The sequence below is a fragment of the Podarcis bocagei genome (genome assembly GCF_964188305.1).
Source record: "Podarcis bocagei genome assembly, chromosome: 13".
In the NCBI taxonomy this organism is placed as follows: domain Eukaryota; kingdom Metazoa; phylum Chordata; class Lepidosauria; order Squamata; family Lacertidae; genus Podarcis; species Podarcis bocagei.
Genome location: NC_138138.1, coordinates 54852954 through 54873287, shown reverse-complemented (window position 1 = coordinate 54873287; position 20334 = coordinate 54852954). Strand labels below are relative to the sequence as shown.

Below are 20334 nucleotides of genomic sequence, written 5' to 3'. Positions count from 1 at the left end.
AAAGTGCCCGGCCGTGGGTGCGTCGTGCAGCTGCTGCAGCACCTTGGCTCGAAGTTCGTCTCCCGGCACGTAGATGGCCCCTTTACGGATGAGCAATCCATCTCTTAGCTGGAAACCGTCGGCCGCTGCCTTGCCCCTTTGCACCTCTGCCATCTTTGCTTGTGCGAAGGAGTCCCCCTGCAACGCTCGTCGCACCGCCTCTAGGTCCACGGTCGCCGCGGCGCACGCCCACACTGTCGGTGCGAAGATGTGCATGGCGGCCGCTGGTGTTGCGTCCTCCAGATACTGTGGCTTACGGGAGAGAGCGTCTGCCATGATGTTGGTGTCCCCCGGGACATACTCTATTCGGAAGTCGAAGTTCGCAAAGAACTCAGCCCAACGTATCTGCCTCTGGTTCAGGAACTGTGCCGTGCGCCAGTGCTCTAGATTCTTGTGGTCCGTGCAAACCTGCACCGTGTGCTTGGCGCCGATCAGAAAGTGCCTCCACGCCTTGAACGCTGCGTGAATGGCCAGCAACTCCCTGTCCCATATGGTGTAGTTCTGCTCGGACTTGCTGAGCTTCCTGGAGTAAAACGCTCCCGGTCGCCACACCCCCTGCGGGTCTTTTTGCAGCAGGACCGCCCCCACGGCTCTGTCCGAAGCGTCTGTCTCCACCCTCATCGGCTTGCTGGGGTTGACATGAAGCAGCTGCTCTTCCGACGCGAAGAGACGCTTGAGTGCCTGGAAGGACTGCTCCGCCTGCTCTGTCCAAATGAACTTCTTTTTCTTGGAGCTAAGCGTGTCAGTGATGGCCGCCGTCTGCATCGCGAAGCCCTTGATAAACTTGCGATAGAAGTTCGCAAAGCCGACAAACCGTTGGACCTCCTTCCGGTTGCGCGGGCTCTTCCAATCCAACACCGCTCGAACCTTGGCGCTGTCCATGGCGAGCCCCTTGTCAGACAGCTTGTAGCCCAGAAAATCCACCTCCGGCACGTCAAATTGGCACTTCTCCAGCTTGGCGTAGAGCCTATGTTGCTTTAGCCTGCTCAGCACTTCCTTGACGTGTTTGTCATGCTCCTGCTGCGACTCCGAAAAGATCAGGATGTCATCTAAGAAACAGACGCACGTCTTGTAGAGAAGTCCCGCCAACACGTGATGCATAAATGCTTGAAAAACGTGGGAGCCATTTTGCAATCCAAAAGGCATAACTCTATATTCGTAGGTCCCCAGTGGCGTGAACATGGCTGTCTTCCACTCATCACCCTCCTGCATGCGAATGAGGTTGTACGCCCCCCGCAGGTCCAACTTGGTGAATACTCTGCCCTTCCGTACCTTTGCGAGGAGGTCGTCAATTCGGGGCATGGGGAAGTCCGATGGCCTAGTCACACTGTTCAAAATCCTGTAATCCACTACGAGTCTCTTTTGGGGCGTGTCCCGCTTCTTAACAAAGAATACGGGACTGCCCCCCACTGCCCTGGACTCCCGGATGAAGCCGCGCTGCAAATTATGATCAATGAACTCCTTGAGTTCTTGCAGTTCGTCCTCTGACATGGAATACAGTCTCCCTTTAGGCAGCGCCGCCCCCGGCAGCAGGTCAATTTTGCAGTCATATGGTCTGTGAGGGGGTAGCCTGTCTGCCTCCTTCTCGCAGAAAACTTCCAAAAATTCAGCGTACTTGTGGGGAATCGCTTGCAGCGTGCCTAGCAGCAGCTGTGACTCCTCTTCCTCTCCTTCCTGCCTGGGCACGATGCAGTGTTCAGCACAAAAGGAAGAGCCGAAGGTCAGCTGCCTCTGGTACCAAGCCATCGTTGGGCTGTGCTTGTCCAGCCAACTCATGCCCAATACAACGGGCGTGTCAGATAGTTGAGTGACGTTGAAGCTGATGATTTCCCTGTGATTCCCAAGTCGCATCACCATTGGTGGCGTCTGCTTCACCACTTGCCCCCCGAGCAGCTCCCTGCCATCCACCGTGACAACCTGCAGGGGCAGTGTGGCCGGCAGCAACTGCACAGCGTGCCTGTCGACAAAGTCCTGCCCTATAAAGTCCGCATTGCTGCCTGAGTCAATGGTGATTGGCACGTCTATGGTGATTCCAGTGGGCAGCTGGAGAGATGCTGTGAGCCTCACTACTGGTTTGGGCGGGAGGGGGTTCACGGGCTGTAAAATCTCTGGGGACTGCGTCACTAACACGTCTGGCTGGGCCCCAGTGCCTCTTCCTCCAGCCAGACTGCGTCGTTTCCCTGCTGTGGTCCTCCTTGCTGCGTTGCTGCAGTCACCATTGCTGAGGCTGCAGTGAGCTTGTGGGGCCTCTGGGGACACTCTTTTGCCATATGCCCTGGTTCCTCACAGACGTAACACTTCCTGTTCCCTCTAGGAGGCTTCGCTTTCACTGCTGCCGGTGCTAGGGCTCTGGTTGCTGACTGAGCCCTTGCACCTCCAACCTCCATAGGTTCGGCTCCTCCTCCTGGCGGAGGCGTGGATTGCGCCCGCGCTGCTTCTCTGGGAAGGAAGGAGGGGCCCCCGGCTGGTTCGCGCCCTCCACGCCCTTCGTCCTTGCTCCACGGACGTCCTTCCAGCCTCACCCCCACTGCCAGTGCCCTCTGAACGACCTCCTGGGTGGTTCGGGGTCTCTCCCCCCTCGCGATCTCATCTTTAATCGAGTTGTGCAGCCCCTCCCAAAAGAGGTCTCTTACAGGAGCCGAATCTCTGTCCCATTCCAGGGCACTGACCAAGGCGAAAAAGCGGGCATGATACTGCCTGACGCTGGCCCTCCCTTGTCTCAGCCCATGCACCTCCTTCCGTGCAAGATCCACGTCAATACTTGATAAAAAGCACCCATCCATCGCTTTAATAAAGGCATCCGCATTCTGGAGCGCCGGATCCTTATCTCTCCATAAATTACGTAGCCATGCTTTCGCATCCCCATGCAGATGGGACATGATGAACCCCACTCTCTCTTGTTCATCTCTAAAGTCTTTATGCAGCAGTTGCAGTGCGCACAGTACGTCGGCTCTAAAGTTGGGATACTGTTGCAGGTTCCCATCGAAGTGAGAGACCAGCCCGCCTGTCCGTCTCGCCAACCCAATTCCCTCCTGCCGGGGTGTCTGCTTTGTCAGCACGTCTAACCTGACCTGGAGATCCCTGCAGGCGGCAGCTGCCTCCTCCTCTCTCTTCCTGGATGCGAGAACCTCGGCGTTCAGTTGTGCCACTGCTTTTCTGAGGTCCTCTATCTGCTGCTCAGCCGTCATGTCGTCTGCCGTTCGTGAGCTCGCTAGTAGGCACCTGTTTCTCTCCCCTCCTCGAGGCTGTAGATGCCCACAATGGAGAGACGGAGCTTACTGTCAGAGCTGCTTGAAGATCCTAGCTCACAGAGGATCACGCTAGCCAGCGATCATTAAGTAAAAGTCTTTATTGAATTACAGTTTCCATTCTCACGCTGCTGCGCGCAAACTCTACGTCTAGTAGCTAGATCGGCGAAGCTCCGTCTGAATCTCCGCCCCTTGTGCACCAACTTAATATCCTAGCCTTGCTCCACCTTTTCCGCCTGACTGTCCTCCTCTGGGTCCCTCTACCCCCCGGGGCTTCTTCCTTCCGGGATTCTTCTGACGCTGACCCAGACCCTCCTGCCTCCTTGCGCCGGGCTTTAGGACCTGGTTCCCTTTCGGGGCTGCTTACTGCGCCGCCTTCCTCTGCATTTGAACTTGGCGCGCGCGCCCAACCTTCCACCTTCCTCTTAACCGTTTCTTCGCTCCCCGATGGAGGTGTGGCCACTCCTGACTCATGCCCTCCCTCCTGTGGTGAGCTGCCAGCGCTTCCCCCCTGGCTCCCTTCCTCTTCCCTGCTTCCTGGCGGTGACGCTGGTCCCGATTTCCAGCTGCTCCCCCCTGAGTCCCTTCTGGCTCTATCTTCCTGGGGTGCCCCCCTTGACTCCCCCCTTGCCCTGGCCACTGGTGCTCCTTTCTGTGAATCCTCTGATTCACTGGAAAGACTAGGAGATCTCGGGTCGTCGTCATCACTCATCTTTTCTTCTGCCTCCTCCCCTTCGCTCTCTGTTTCCTCCCTTGCCCGTGCCTCTGCTCCTAAACCCCTGACAGATGTGTTTTAAATTGTTTTTGTTTTGTTTTCTTAGTTTAAATTGTTTTTGTTTTGTTTTCTTAGTTTAAATTGTTTTTGTTAGTTTAGTGTTAGGTATTGTTTTTGTATTGTTTTTGTATTGTATTGTTTATTTTCTTTTTCTATGTATGTTCAAATTGTTGGAAAGTAATAAATATTATTTTTTTAAAAAAAAGAAGGATGTAGGAGTGCCCATGTCCAGAACGTGGGGAACAGATGGGATTACTATGAGGAATTATAAAATATGCATCAAGCCATTTGTGTCCGCAATGAAAGCATGGCGTTGACTGGGTTCAATTCATTGACAATAATTTCTGATCAAATCCCACAAACCTCTCCATTTCTGCAATTTGCTTTCTCTGCCTGACAGGAACAATTACAGTGGTGCCCCGCAAAACGAATGCCTCGCAAGACGGAAAACCCGCTAGACGTCTTGCGAGTGTTCCGATTTTTTTCCGCTTTCCCCGCCCTTTTTCTAAGCCGCTAAGCCTCTAAGCCGCTAAGCCTTTAATAGCCGCTAATCCGCTAAACCACTAATAGCACTAGTCCGCTAAGCCGCTAATAGGGTTGCTTCGCAAGACGAAAAACCGCTAGACAAAGAGACTCGCGGAACGGATTATTTTTGTCTTGCGAGGCACCACTGTATCAGCATTTCTTCATCAAGGCATCCTCAGTACATAAGGCAGTTTCTTTTGATGTACCTCCCCTTGGTTTTGTCAATCTTAGGGCCTGGAAATAGTTTCACAGTGTTAACGGAGAAATCTGAGGGCTCCCTTGGACAAAAAACAAGGACCCCAGCCAGGAAGACCAGAGCAAAACAGCAGCCAGTCGGCTTGGTCTTTACTGAAGACTGTCGCCACGGGACTCCCACCTGCCACCAGGTGAAGCAAGAGGGAAGCCCCAAACAAAAGAGAACCCAAACTTTTATTAGCTGCTAATCCTCATGTTACCCCCCCTCCCCAAACTACATCACTCATACATCATGAAAGGGGAGGTCTGGTGGCAGGAATCTGAGCATCCTGGACCCTGCCCCATGGTTCCCCTTGCCCTGCACCAAACACCCATCAAGTGAAACAAAAAATATATTTACATTTCCCTGTTTCCCAGCCAAGTGAATCCCACCCTTTTGTCTTCATCTGGGTTTGTTCTTTCTGGAATGGCTACCTGTCTGGCACTCAGGTATCAGGAGGCCAGGGATTATCCCTCAGGCAGAGGGGCTGCTGAGGAGCTGAGCTCACAGGTCTATATGAATTTCTGAAGTTTTCCCAGTGAGCCAGTACAGAGATCCATTGATTAGTGAATTCTTACATTTGGTATCGTGCAGCAAAGGCCCTTTGAAGAAACTCTGAAGAAGTGTTTTGTGGGGACAAATCACAAAAGTGACAAAAGCAATTGTGCCGGTTTCGGTAGTGGGCTGCATGTGCATGATATCTGCTGGAGGGGCAACACCCCCAACCTATACATAAATTCCTGCAATAACAGGAAGGTGATAAAGATCCCTATCTCCTTGCCATCCTTCCTCTCATTTACCTTGTGGGTTTCCTAAAAGCATCGCTTCCTATTTTATTTATTCTGGTCTACTATGCATGCTCAAGTAGGAAATAGTTTCTTTGTAGTTAAAAGAATTTCTTCTGATCTAACTTTGCCCCCACGTGGGGTTTTTGAAATGCTCAGAGGAAATCTGACTGGTTTCTACGAACACTGTGTAAAAAGTTCTTTTGTGAATAAAACGACCTGGGCCAGAGGGTGGACCGGAATTATTCTTATTATACGCACTCCTCCCAGAGTCTTGCCGGTCAAGCCTCTGTGTGTTATTAATCAGAGTCTAATCCCTCCTCTGCTTTGGGAACGCCACAAATGGCAGGCGAAAGTGATGGACTATGCGGAACTGGCAAAGCCGATGGGCAAAATCCGGAACCAGAGCAACCAAATGTTTAAAAGAGAATGGAGTAAATTTATTCAATATTTAGAACATCACTGTAAACATATAAAGGCACTAGCAGGACTGAGATAAAAGACACAATGTTTAAAACAGGGGTGCCTAATTTTTTTCCAAAGAGGGTCAGATTTGATGAAGTGACCTTTTTTTTTAGGAATGATTGAAATTGTTGAGTCAAGATATTAACTGATATGCATGAAATTTCAGATTTAGCTATATAATCCCTAGTGTAGTAAGATAAGACCTTTGGGTAGGTCCGCTTTACAACAGAAACTTGTTTTAATCATTGAGACCCAGTTGCGGATGTGCGGTTTGCGGGGCAGGAGATTTCAGGAAGAAGGACATACCGATGTCCATTCCAATCTAACTTCGCGCCCTCAAGTGGTGGTGCAGAGAATTACACTTCCTGTTTTGCCATGAAGGAGGGGCAGCCATCTTTGTCCCTGGACTGGCCGTAACTCGATTTACTTCCGATTTTACGACCATGACCCTAATATTTGTGTGTTTCTTTGAGGGAGGCAGAAAGTACGCACCTTATAGACCCAGGACATGGGGCGCTGGCCTTGAGGTTTCCTCCTTTTCAAGGCTTCTTCCAAACGTCTCTGTCCTAAATGAGAGGGATGAAATCTCGATCTCAAATTATTGCAAACAATGACCCTTGGGGCCAATTTGGCTTTTTTGACCTAACTGATGCTAGGGTAAATTTGATTTTAATCAAATCAATTTAAATCACTTGTCACTAAGACGTGATTTAAATCATTTTATTTTACACAAAGGTTCAACCTTGCTGGCATCATCTTAATATTTACAACCAGAGGAAGGTTTCGTTTTTTGGAATAATAAACTTTCAGAGTAGTTTTTACGGTTATATCAAAAATAACTGATTTGGCTATACTGTTAGAAATGCAAAGACAGGTAATGATGAAATTATTGTTTATATTTGGACAACTTTTCTGCTGTACTTTACTGGAAGGAGAAAAACAACCATTTCCTTAATAACAATTTAAACAACTTATTTAACTAAAACAATAATATTATAGCATATGTATCCATGTTTGTTAACTGATGTGGTTAAACAATTTTTTTTAAAAAAAATTTAGACTGAGTTTTAGCACACATGAAAAACTTAAAACAAATCTTTATTTCCTGATGAATAGCCTTTGGACTATAATGTAACTTAAATAGAAAATTATCTTTAGAAAGATTTTTCCTCCAAAATATTTTCAAAATCCGATTTAAATTTTTAAAAATCTTATTTTTTTATTATTTAAAAAAAACATTGATTTTTATCCACCCTGCCTGGTTCCATTGGAAAGTGAAGAACTGCATTTTATAAATAATAATCAATGCTATTCTATGCTGCACAACACTGAAATGCTTAAATGTTTCTTTGGTTGTCACTGGATTTTGCTAGATTCAGGTAGGTAGCCGTGTTGGTCTGACGCTGTCGAAATATATATATAAAAATTGTCCAGTAGTACCTTAAAAAGGTAAAGGGACCCCTGACCATTAGGTCCAGTCGTAACCAACTCTGGGGTTGTGGCGCTCATCACGCTTTATTGGCCAAGGGAGCCGGCGTACAGCTTCCGGGTCATGTGGCCAGCAGGACTAAGCCGCTTCTGGCGAACCAGAGCAGCGCACGGAAACGCCGTTTCCCTTCCCGCTGGAGTGGTACCTATTTATCTACTTGCACTTTGACGTGCTTTCGAACTGCTAGGTTGGAAGAAGCAGGGACTGAGCAACGGGAGCTCACCCCGTCATTGCGAGGATTCGAACTGCCGACCTTCTGATCGGCAAGCCCTAAGCTCTGTGGATTAACCCACAGCGCCACCCGCATCCCTAGTAGCACCTTAGAGACCAACTAAGTTTGTTCTTGGTGTAAGCTTTCATGTGTATGCACACTTCTTCAGATACCATGCACACAAAAGCGTATATCAAGAACAAACTTAATTGGTCTCTAAGGTGCTATACACACACACACACACACACACATTGGATTTTCCTGTTATGCCTCCCATCCTCTCCTGCCACACCCTTTGAGCACCACTACCATAGACACTCCGAGCCAGAGGTCAGCAAACCTTTTCAGCAGGGGGCCGGTCCACTGTCCCTCAGACCTTGTGGGGGGCCGGACTATATTTTGAAGGGGTGAAAATAATGAACGAATTCCTATGCCCCACAAATAACCCAGAGATGCATTTGAAATAAAAGCACACATTCTACTCATGTAAAAACATGCTGATTCCCGGACTGTCTGTGGGCTGGATTGAGAAGGCAATTGAGCTGGATCCGGCCCCCGGGCCTTAGTTTGCCCACCCATGAACTGCCTGAGGTGTTCAGAATGCCTTCATTCCCATCTCCCAATTAACCTCCGTCTCCAAGCGCTACCACCATGACATCACCACGGACTTCACCCGGTGACATCACCACCCCAAGCAGCCTCAGCAAAACGCCCCCTCCCAAAAATAAACCCTGTTACACCATCACACAGGAACTACCTGGGCGCCCCATGCCAATGCGTTCCAGATCCGCGGGCTTGACGTAATCGAAATGTCCCGGACGGGTGACGTGGAGCTCGTTGCGGATTTTGCCGTAAAACTGCTCCAGCTGGATTTCGGACAGCAACTGGAGTAGCCAGTCGGTGCCATCGTCTGGCGCCATGACAGCACCTGGTGGGTTTTTTAAATAGGACCCGGTGGTTAGCCAAAAATTTTTTAAAAAAATTAAAGATGGGCAAAAGTACCCCACTGTTTGGTTATTTAGAGGATTCGTGCCCAAAAAAGGGCTCTCAGAGCTGCTTACGTGCAATCAAAACAAGACAGTCTGAAAAGAGACACGGCACACAAGGAAAAAGGGACACGGAGGGAAGAGGAAAAGCAAAACACAGGTGCTAATTTCTAGACAGTTGTTCTTGTATCGACTGGTTGGTGTGAGGCAACCAGAAAGGTAAGACAGTATTTTAAGTCCAGGCACCCCTTGCGATATTTTCAATTATTTTCCTAATGATCCCTGGCATGGAATTTGCCTTCATCACAGGGTCTTTTTTCCTTGGCCAGTCACCTTGGGTTTTTAAAAATCCATTTGGGCCTCCTCCTATTGAGCGTAGCTTGACTCACTCACTCGAGTCATCATTTCCTGTAGCGAGTTTGCTCTCAGCCTGTGGCCTAAATCCAGCTGATTGATCTGTAAAGAGTCACTGGGTTAACTCCTCCTCCCTAGGCAGAATGGATTAAAGATTCAGGTCAGCTGCATCGAAAGCAAATTCCGACTGCCGCCATTCAAACTCGCAGCCGATATCCACCTTCATTCTTTTGGGGCGGAAATCATATAATTACAGAGTTGGAAGGGACCCTGAGAGAGTCATTGTTCGAATCCAGCCCCCTGGAAACACAGGAATTGCATCTGACGAATCCCAGAAAATAAAATCCTTATTCTCATGAACAACGCACAGGCAAACTCGGCCCTCCAGATGTTTTGGGACTACAACTCCCATGATCCCTAGCTAACAGGACCAGTGGTCAAGGATGATGGGAATTGTAGTCTCAAAACATCTGGAGGGCTGAGTTTGAGGAAGCCTGCCCTAAGACCATGGGTGAATGGCAGCCAGAAATTCAACAGGTGTAGAAGCAAGCGCTAAGCCAGGCATAGGCAGACTCAGCCCTCCAGATGTTTTGGGACTACAACTCCCATGATCCCTAGCTAACAGGACCAGTGGTCAGGGATGATGGGAACAGTAGTCCCAAAACATCTGGAGGGCTGAGTTTGCCTAGGCCTGCGCTAAGCGACGCCTCCCTGCCGAATTTCCCCTTGCCGCCCGGCTGCGTTCCCGAAAACTGGTCCCTCTGACCCGGTGACCCAGGGCCCCTAAGCCCAGCTGCACCTGTGTGATGGCTGCCTGACCTCTTTACCTGCGTGTGTGTGAAGAGAAGGAAGAGAATCTGAACCGCCAAGAGCGGTTCAACCTGGCCAAACCTGTTTCTGCTGGGGGAGGATTTCAGCCGGCGAGACAGGAGGGGTCGGCCTCCCAGGCTGGGGGGGGGGAGACACCCGGACTCCTGGGTTCCTCGCAGCCGAGGAGTGAACCTGGGAAGCTCGATTCGCCCTGGGGGGGGTTCCCTTTCCTTTTTCTAATTTGGGTGTTTCCAGATCAGCCGGGAATGGCAGAAAAGCCTTGCTCATCTGCAGGCGAGACAGAGTCAGAAGAAAGCGAGGTGTCAGAGGGTTCAGACACCCCAAAATAAGCAATGGGGCAAGGGAGTTGGGTCCTATGGATGGCGGCTAACAGACTGAGGTTGAATCCTGACAAGACAGAAATACTGTTTTGGGGGGACAGGGGGCGGTCGGGTGTGAGGGACTCCCTGGTCCTGAATGGGGCAACTGCGCCCCCGAAGGACCAAGTGCGCAGCCTGGGAGTCATTTTGGACTCACAGCTGTCAATGGAGGTGCAGGTCAAATCTGTGTCCAGGGCAGCTGTCTACCAGCTCCATCTGGTACGCAGGATGAGACCCTCCCTGCCCACAGACTGTCTCGCCAGAGTGGCGCATGCTCTGGTTATGTCCCGCTTCGACTACTGCAATGCGCTCTGTGTGGGGCTACCTTTGAAGGTGACCCGGAAACTACAACTAATCCAGAATGTGGCAGCCAGACTGGTGACTGGGAGCGGCCGCCGAGACCACATAACACCGGTCCTGAGAGATCTGCATTGGCTCCCAGTACGTTTCCTTGAAAGCCCTAAACAGCCTTGATCCTGTATACCTGAAGGAGCGTCTCCACCCCCATCGTTCTGCCTGGACACTGAGGTCCAGCTCCGAGGGCCTTCTGGCGTTTCCCTCATTGCGAGAAGCCAAGTTACAGGGAACCAGGCAGAGGGCCTTCTCGGTGGTGACACCTGCCCTGTGGAACTCCCTCCCACCAGATGTCAAAGAGAAAAATAACTACCAAACTTTTAGAAGACATCTGAAGGCAGCCCTGTTTAGGGAAGCTTTTAACGTTTAATAGGTTATTGTATTTTAGTGTTTTGTTGGAAGCTGCCCAGAGTGGCTGGGGAAACCCAGCCAGATGGGCAGGGTATAAATAATTTATTATTATTATTATTATTATTATTATTATTATTATTATTAGAGCCAGGGGTCCCTAGCAATGGGCTCAGGCGGTGGGGGGGCAGCAGAAGAGCAGGGGGCCGGTCCACTGTCCCTCAGACCTTGTGGGGGGCCAGACTATATTTTGCAAAAGAAAAAAAAAATGAACGAATTCCTATGCCCCACAAATAACCCAGAGATGCATTTTAAATAAAAGGACACATTCTACTCATGTAAAAACACACTGATTCCCAGAACTGGCAGACAAAATTAATGGACTGTGCAGAATTGGACAAAATGAGAGGAAGGATTCGAAACCTGCAGGACCAGAGATTCACAGACGATTGGAAGAAGTATATGAACTATTTGAAAAGCAATTGTAACCCACAAATTACACTAGTAGGACTACAGTAAGTTTTGTAAGGAGAAATATCCGAAGTGCTAAAAAGATTGGTTATGGGTTTTAAATCTAAGAGGGAAAGTAAGGAATGCATACTAAGAGATTAGATTGGAAAATTTTCAGACAGGACTGATGGAAGTAAAAAAAAATTGATTAAGATGTAAAAGTATGTTTAATTACTGTTGGAAATGGTATGTTAAAAAACTAATATTTTTTAAAAACACACACACACAAAAACACGCCGATTCCCGGACCGTCCGTGGGCCAGATTGAGAAGGCGATTGGGCCGGATCCGGCCCCCGGGCCTTAGTTTGCCTACCCATGGGTTAGGGTGTCGGACTGGGAGAGACCTGGGTGCGAATCTCCCCCACTCCTCTCAAAGCTCACTGGCTGGTACCCCGGGGGCCTCTCTCAGCCTAGAACCTACCTCACAGGGTCGTTGTAGATATCGCTTGAAGGGCAGGAGAAGCACGCACGCCACTTTGAGCTCTTCGGGTCGTGGGGAAAAGTAGGATCCAAATGCGATAAATAAACAAGGGGGTCAGGGAATCAGCCCCCCAGAATTAACCTCGCCCCCCCAAAAAAAGTGGGGGTTATCCCCTTCCCAGTTCCCTCAAAGGGGAAAATTCAGCCAAAGAAGCATTCTGATCACAGATCAAAGAGCTGGAAGGGAACCTAGGGGTCATCTATTCCAACCCGCTGCAATGGATTTCTGCAGCTCTGTGCTGAGGTTGTGATGGTGGGGGAACAACACCTGTTGGACTTCCACCTGCCGCCCGGGTCTTAAAGGCACCAAGCAGTGCTAGCAAAAATTATTATTTTTAAAATGGGCTTTTAAGTAAAGAGGGGAAGTGTTGGAGAGTCTTCTGGGGACGCAGGACTCCTGGGTTCTTTCCAAAGCCTTTTCCTCTCCTCCGAGCCGCTACCCACCATCTTCCTTGTCCCCCGCTCCCTCCCTCCCGCTGTTGTCCAAACCAGCTCTTGTCCGAAGCACCTCTGCGGCCCCACCCTGTGCCGCAACGTCAAAGTCCAAACCGTGAGCAAATATTGACAAGATGCGCGGCGGCGGACTCAGAGTAAGCCGGCCGCCCAAAAGTCATAAAAAGCTAAAACCTCTCTCAAACTTCAGAGATCCGCAGGCTGCCCAGACCCCGATCCCATGATCGTTTATTTATTTATTGGTTGCATTTTTAAATCACAACTTTTATCTCAAAGGAGCCCATGGTGGAATACATGATTTCTCCCCTCCCTAACAACAACCCTGAGAGGTAGTTTAGGCTGAGAGGCAGCGAAGGGCCGAGGTCAGCTGCATGGCCAAGTCGGAATTCGAACCCGGCTCTCCCGCTAGGTCCCTGTCCCACGCTCTAACCACTACACAACACTGCCTCTCGCTGATTTTAGCCGCCTTATTGTAATAAAAGTGGCCCAAAACTGGCCAAGGGGTGGTTTCTGGCCCCCTTCCAGCCCCTATCACTACCTAGTTTCAAAAGCATTCTTGGCAAAGGGGGCGTCCCGATTCGTTTGGACTACTGTCATGCGCTCTATGTGGGGCTACCTTTGAAGGTGACTCGGAAACTTAATGGCCGAATGATCGATTTAGATCCCTAAATTGCAGTGTGGGAGTCATTCTGGACTCACCGCTGACCATGGAGGCACAGGTCAGTTCTGTGTTCAGGGCGGCTGTCTGCCAGCTCCACCTGATACGCAGGATGAGACCTTCCCTGCCTGCGGACTGTCTTGCCAGAGTGGTGCATGCTCTGGTTATCTCCCGCTTGGACTACTGCAACGCGCTCTACGTGGGGCTACCTTTGAAGGTGACTCGGAAACTGCAATTAATCCAGAATGCGGCAGCCAGACTGGGGACTGGGAGCGGCTGCCGGGACCACATAACACCGGTCCTGAGAGATCTGCATTGGCTCCCAGTACGTTTCTGAGCACAATTCAAAGTGTTGGCACTGACTTTTAAAGCCCTAAACAGCCTCAAAGGCCCAGTAGACCTGAAGGAGAGTCCACCTCCATCATTCTGCCTGGACACTGAGGTCCAGTTCTGAGGGCCTTCTGGCGGTTCCCTCCCTGTGAGAAGTGAGGTTACAGTGAACCAGGCAGAGGGCCTTCTCGGTGGTGGCGCCCGCCCTTCAGATGTCAAGGAAATAAACAGCTATTTGACTTTTAGAAGACATCTGAAGGCAGCCCTCTTTAGGGAAGCTTTTAATGTTTGACATTTTATTATGCTTTTATATGTGTTGGAAGCTGCCAAGAGTGGCTGGAAAAACCCAGATAGATGGGCAACGTATAGATATATTTATATCAGGTACGTCCATCTCCCAATAGACTGTGATCTACTCACAGTATAAAAAAAACTGGCAATGATCTACCCATTGTCGAAAAACAGGCCTAGGCAAACTCAGCCCTCCAGATGTTTTGGGACAGCTGTTCCCATCATCCCTGACCACTGGTCCTGTTAGCTAGGGATCGTGGGAGTTGTAGTCCCAAAACATCTGGAGGGCTGAGTTTGCCTATTCCTGTCGTAAAAAGACGAGCAGTGATCTACCAAAAGTTGTGGAGCTTTTTTTAGTAGGACAAAGTTTGTCCGTTTTTTGCTTTTTTGTAAAGAGATCACTGAGCGGCCAGAGATCAACCAGGATCTACCAGGAACACCCGGCGATCTACCTGTTGGACATGCCTGATATACCGTATTTTTTGCTCTATAAGACGCTCTATAAGACCTAGTTTTTCGCTCTATAAGACTTAGTTTTTGGAGGAGGAAAACAAGAAAATAAATATTCTGAATCCCAGAACAGCAAGAGGGATCGCTGCGCAGCGAAAGCAGCAATCCCTCTTTCTGTTCTGGCTTCTGGGATAGCTGCGCAGCCTGCATTCGCTCCATAAGACGCACACACATTTCCCCTTACTTTTTAGGAAGGAAAAAGTGACTCTTATAGGGCAAAAAATACGGTATATAAAAAGGCTGCAATGCAGGAAAATTGGAGCGCATTCATTTTGCAGCAGCACAAGAACATAAGAGCCCAGCTGCTGGGTCAAGCAGGATTCGAACTCAAGACTACTCTCCCTTCCTGCGGTTTCTAGCAACTGGTACCCAGAAGCATTGCAGTCTTCAACTGTGGAGGCACAGCCATCCTGGCTAGTAGCCATAAATAGCCCTCTCCTCCTCCAGGAATTTCTCCAGTCCTCGTTTAAAGCCATCCAATTTGGCGGCCGTCCCTGCCTGCTGTGGCAGGGAGTTCCGCAGTTTATCTGTCCTGAATCTGTCCAGACCTTCACTTCCTTAGGTGTCTGCGGTTTGCCGTGTTATGAGAAAGGGAGAGACCTTTCTCTATCCACACTCTCACATCCACCTCTTACTTGCTTTCTCCCTAAACGAAAAAAGTCCCAAATACTCTGATCTTTCTTTTTGCATGTGCAATAGTTTAGCCACGTACTGCATGATTTTTTCCCCCTTTTGAGCAAGGCAGTGGGGTGTTATTTGGTGGTGAGGGGGTTGCCTTTGGTTAAAGACACTGGACTCTCCTCCACCGGAAGATTTTGAGCAGAGGTTGGAGGGCCAGAGATTCCTCAGCTGCGATTCCTGCGTTGCAGCGGGTTGGTCTAGATGAACCCTGGGTGCCCCTTCCAACTCTACAATTCCACGGTTCTGCAATTTCAGGTCTGGAGAGTTTTGCAAATGTTCCCGCTTTCTTTTCTATCCACCCACCGCCTTTGCAAACAGCCGGCTTCTTCCTTCCAAAGCGTTGTTAATTAGATCCGTCAAACAGTTAGCAAAACGTTACGCTAATTCCTTCTATTGTCTGACGCTCTGCCCGCTAACGCAATGCAATTCAAATCGACGGAATAAGCATACATCAGTCCTGGGAGCGTATGATTTGCAGGGCAAGGTTTGAGCCGGCACCAAACTCTCTCTTTCTTTAGTCAAAGGAATATCTGGGCAAACAGTAGGATTATCTTCACAGAACTGTAAAGTTAGAAGGGATCCCAAAGGTCATTTAGCCCAACCCCCTGAAACGCAGGAATCTACGGAATGTTCCCAGGAGTCTGGGTTACAAATTATGAGGCTGTAACTTTAAAGCGTATGTTTTCCCCCTCAAAGAATTCTGGGTAATGTAGTTTGCTAAGGGTTGCTGGGCGCTGTAACTCTGTGAGGGGTAAAACTACATTGCCCAGAATTCTTTGAGGTGTGTGGCGATGTGATTTGAGTCTATAGCGATCCCTGTGAATTAAATCAAGTGCTCTTGTGCACAGATCCTGATTGCTGGCTTCAAACTGAAGGATCTGTTAAGAACAGGCTGGGTGGGCCAGGGGCCTGATCCTGCAGGGAATGTCACAGAGAGTCACCAGAATCATGCAGGGGGGTTTCCCCCCCTCTCTCATCGTACTGGAACCCAGCAGGTTTGTCCAAGGAAGGCTGGGAAATCCAGATCGCGCAGAAGAAGGTCGTTATATCCACACTGCTCTGAGTTAAACGTTTCCGAGCACAATTCAAAGTGTTGGTGCTGACCTTTAAAGCCCTAAACGGCCTCAAAGGCCCAGTAGACCTGAAGGAGCGTCTCCACCCCCATCGTTCTGCCCGGACACTGAGGTCCAGCTCCGAGGGCCTTCTGGCGGTTCCCTCCCTGAGAGAAGAGAGGTTACAGGGAACCAGGCAGAGGGCCTTCTCGGTGGTGGTGCCCGCCCTGTGGAACGCTCTCCCATCAGATGTCAAGGAAATAAACAACTATCTGACTTTTAGAAGACATCTGAAGGCAGCCCTGTTTAGGGAAGCTTTTAATGTTTAATAGGTTATTGTATTTTAATATTCTGTTGGAAGCCGCCCACATGGGCGGGGTATAAATAATAAATTATTATTATTATTATTATTATTATTATTATTATTATTATTATTAAACTGCGGAACTCGCTGCCTCAAGAGACAGCCACCCTCTTAGAAACACAGAACCATCGAATTGCAGAGTTGGGACCCCCAACGTCCATCTAGTCTAACCCCGTGCAATGATGGGATCCTGTCCCCTGGGCGGGATCGAACCACCAACCTTCTGCTTAACAGCCAGACGCACAGACCCGTTGAGCCAACTTGCGTGGCTCTCTAAAAGAGGATGAGCCTAGCCACGGCCACCAGCCATGATGGCTGTGTTTTAAGCTCTGAATGCTGGGGAGAGCACTGATGTTGCTCTCATGTTTTGCTTGCGTGTCTCTGCTTGGCTGCTGCGATAACAGGATTCTGGGCTAGCTAGGCCTCCCCCCTTGGGCTGACCCAGGAGCCTCGTCTTCTGCGCTTATGACACATGATTCTGGCCTGCCTGCTGCGTGCTGCTACCTGCCTGCCTCAGTTCCCTCCCTCCGTCTGCGAAATGGGAACATGAGCAACCGTCGCCCCAGAAAATTTCGTCTCCAAGGGTGTGTGGGTTTGGGAGGATGATGATATAGCAACTTAAATGGGCTCTTGTAACCTGCAGCGGCCGGGTGCTTCAAAGTTGGGGTGTCGCTCTCAGGAATAACCCATGAGTGATGCCAGGAAGTCTAACTCTTGCATTAAGACCCAGACATTAATTTTCCTTATTAACGATCCTCCTCCTATTCCCCGGGGGGCAAGCCGGCCGTCTGTTCAGGTGAGCAAAAAGTCGGGAATGGGGATTTCCTGGGTGTTGAGATTCCTGCATTGAAGTGGGGTTGGGATGGATGACCTCTGAGGGTCCCTTTCGACATTACAATTCTAGGATTCTATAAGAGAGAGAGATAAGGAGGAAAGGGCGTCAAAGAAACCAGCTCAGAGGAGGAAGCTGATATAAGTGGGTCAGCCAGGTGGGAGGATAGAGATGAATGTGCAGAACGCAGCGTGGGTGGGGAAGGAGAGAAAGATCAAGAGAAAAAGAGGAAGAAGAAAAAGTAGGTGATAGACAGAACCAACCGGAGATAAGGGAGGGGCGTAAGCGAGTCAGACAGGTAAGGGGGCAAAGGTTTCCCCATTAGGAAAGGAGCAATCTTACCTGCTGCCCCACAATCCCTCGCTCCTTGGGCACTCACCTGGATGAAGGAACCTGTGGCGATTTCCTCCCCTCTCCGGATCTTTCTTACTTTCTTCCGTCCGTCCGTTCTTTCTTTCTTTCTGCCTTCTCCTCCTCCTGGCAGTCCCAAGTCTCCTGGGTGTCGGAAACTCCTCCCTTGGGCGGAGGGAGCTCACCTGGGGCGGGACAGGTGTGAAGCAGGAGGCAGACAGAAACAGGTGGAGCCTCCGCCCTGGAGTGGGCAGGCCCTGGGTGAGATTACAGGCTCAGCAAAACGGCCTGCGAGTGCGCCTTTCTCCCGACGGAAGCGCAGAGTGTTTGAGGACCGGGACATTCACAGGGAAACCAAAATGCTCATTTACAAAGCTATTGTACAGTGGTATAGAATCATAGAATCATAGAGTTGGAAGAGACCACAAGGGCCATCGAGTCCAACCCCCTGCCAAGCAGGAAACACCATCAGAGCACTCCTGACATATGGTTGTCAAGCCTCTGCTTAAAGACCTCCAAAGTAGGAGACTCCACCACACTCCTTGGCAGCAAATTCCACTGTCAAACAGCTCTTACTGTCAGGAAGTTCTTCCTAATGTTTAGGTGGAATCTTCTTTCTTGTAGTTTGGATCCATTGCTCCGTGTCCGCTTCTCTGGAGCAGCAGAAAACAACCTTTCTCCCTCCTCTATGTGACATCCTTTTCTATCTTTGAACATGGCTATCATATCACCCCTTAACCTCCTCTTCTCCAGGCTAAACATGCCCAGCTCCCTTAGCCGTTCCTCATAAGGCATCGTTTCCAGGCCTTGGACCATTTTGGTTGCCCTCCTCTGGACACGTTCCAGTTTGTCAGTGTCCTTCTTGAACTGTGGTGCCCAGAACTGGACACAGTACTCCAGGTGAGGTCTGACCAGAGCAGAATACAGTGGCACTATTACTTCCCTTGATCTAGAGGCTATACTCCTATTGATGCAGCCCAGAATTGCATTGGCTTTTTTAGCTGCTGTGTCACACTGTTGGCTCATGTCGAGTTTGTGGTCAACCAAGACTCAAACTTGACATGAGCCAACAGTGTGACGCAGCACCCGACATGGTACCTCGGGTTACTTACGCTTCAGGTTAGAGACTCCGATAACCCAGAAATAGTACCTCAGGTTAAGAACTTTGCTTCAGGATGAGAACAGAAATCGCGCGGCAGCAGCAGGAGGCCCCATTAGCTAAAGTGGTACCTCAGGTTAAGAACAGTTTCAGGTTAATAATACTAATAATAATTCATTATTTATTATTTATACCCCGCCCATCTGGCTGGGTTCCCCCAGCCACTCTGGGCGGCTTCCAAAAAAATATTAAAATACTGTAACACATCAAACATAAAAAGCTTCCCTAAACAGGGATGTCTTCTAAAAGTTTGGTAGTTATTTTTCTCTTTGACATCTGGTGGGAGGGCGTTCCACAGGGCGGGGGCCACTACCGAGAAGGCCATATGCCTGGTTCCCTGTAACTTGGCTTCTTGCAGTGAGGGAACCGCCAGAAGGCCCTCGGAGCTGGACCTCAGTGTCCGGGCAGAACGATGGGGGTGGAGACGCTCCTTCAAATATACTTAGCCTTTTAGGCCATTTAGGGCTTTCAAGGTCAGCACCAACACTTTGAATTGTGCTCAGAAACGTACTGGGAGCCAATGTAGGTCTTATAGACGCCATCTCCAACTCCTTGAAAGATTCCATCAACAGAGTCTCAAAAAATTTTACACATCACTTGGGAAGACAGGTGAACTAATATCAGGGTACTGGAAGAAGCAAAGATCACCAGTGTTGGAGCAACGATTCTTCAACATCAACTTTGTTGGACTGGTCATGTTGTGTGGATGCCTGATGATCGTCTTCCAAAGCAACTCCTCTATTCCGAACTTAGAAATGGAAAGCGTAATGCTGGTGGTCAACAAAAGAGGTTGAAAGACTCTCTCAAGGCAAATCTTTAAAAATGTAGTATAAACACTGAAAACTGGGAAACACTGGCCTGCGAGTGCTCCAGTTGGAAAACAGCCTTTACCAAAGGTGTCATGGGCTTTGAAGACACTTGAACTCAGGACGCAAGGGAGAAACGCGCTCAGAGGAAGGTACGCTTGGCAAATCCACACCGTGATCAACTCCCATCAGGAAACCAATGTCCCCACTGTGGAAGGACGTGTGGATCCAGAATTGGCCTCCACAGTCACTTACGGACTCATTGTTAAAACCGTGTTTATGGGAGACAATCTTACTCGGCTACGAGGGATTGCCAAAGAGCTTGAGAACATCCGGCGAGCACAGCAGGATCAGTGCGGTGGCCCATCATGTCCAGCGTCCTGAGCTCACAGGGGCCGGCCAGCTGAGGAACCCGCAAGCAGGATTCAAACACAAGACCGACACTCTCCCCTCCTGTGGTTTCCAACAACTGGCGTTGGAAGCAGAGCACAGCCAACATGGCTAACAACCACCGATAGCCCTCTCCCCTTCATGAACCTCTTTTCGCACCATCCAGGTTGGTGGCAAGGAGTTCCGCAGTCTACCGCCAAAACATTACCACCTCTGACCCGAGAGACAGGCCAACGTGACTAGTCTCCTGGGATTATGAGGCAGGGCTGCTGTTGTTGTTTAGTCGTTTAGTCGTGTCCAACTCTTTGTGACCCCATGGGCTACCAGTCCAGAAAGCACTGAATTTCTGTATTTCAGAAATTAAGGAAATGTAATTGCAATCTAAGAATGAACAGTGGTACCTCGGGTTACATACGCTTCAGGTTAAAGACTCCGCTAACCTAGAAATAGTGCTTCAGGTTA

General features: G+C 49.5%; 1 protein-coding gene across 1 annotated transcript in view; it reads right to left on the bottom strand.

Annotated features, from left to right (window-relative positions):
* Positions 1 to 17702, bottom strand: part of TNK1 (tyrosine kinase non receptor 1) — a 44116-nt gene extending 26414 nt beyond the window's left edge. The window contains exons 1-3 of the mRNA XM_081167919.1: positions 17546 to 17702; positions 8530 to 8700; positions 6565 to 6638 (exon numbers count right to left, since the gene is read on the bottom strand). Coding sequence (XP_081024045.1) covers positions 6565 to 6638; positions 8530 to 8692 — 237 coding nt within the window. The 5' untranslated portion in view covers positions 8693 to 8700; positions 17546 to 17702. The remainder of the gene's footprint in view (positions 1 to 6564; positions 6639 to 8529; positions 8701 to 17545) is intronic.
* Positions 17703 to 20334: the final 2632 nt, after the last annotated feature.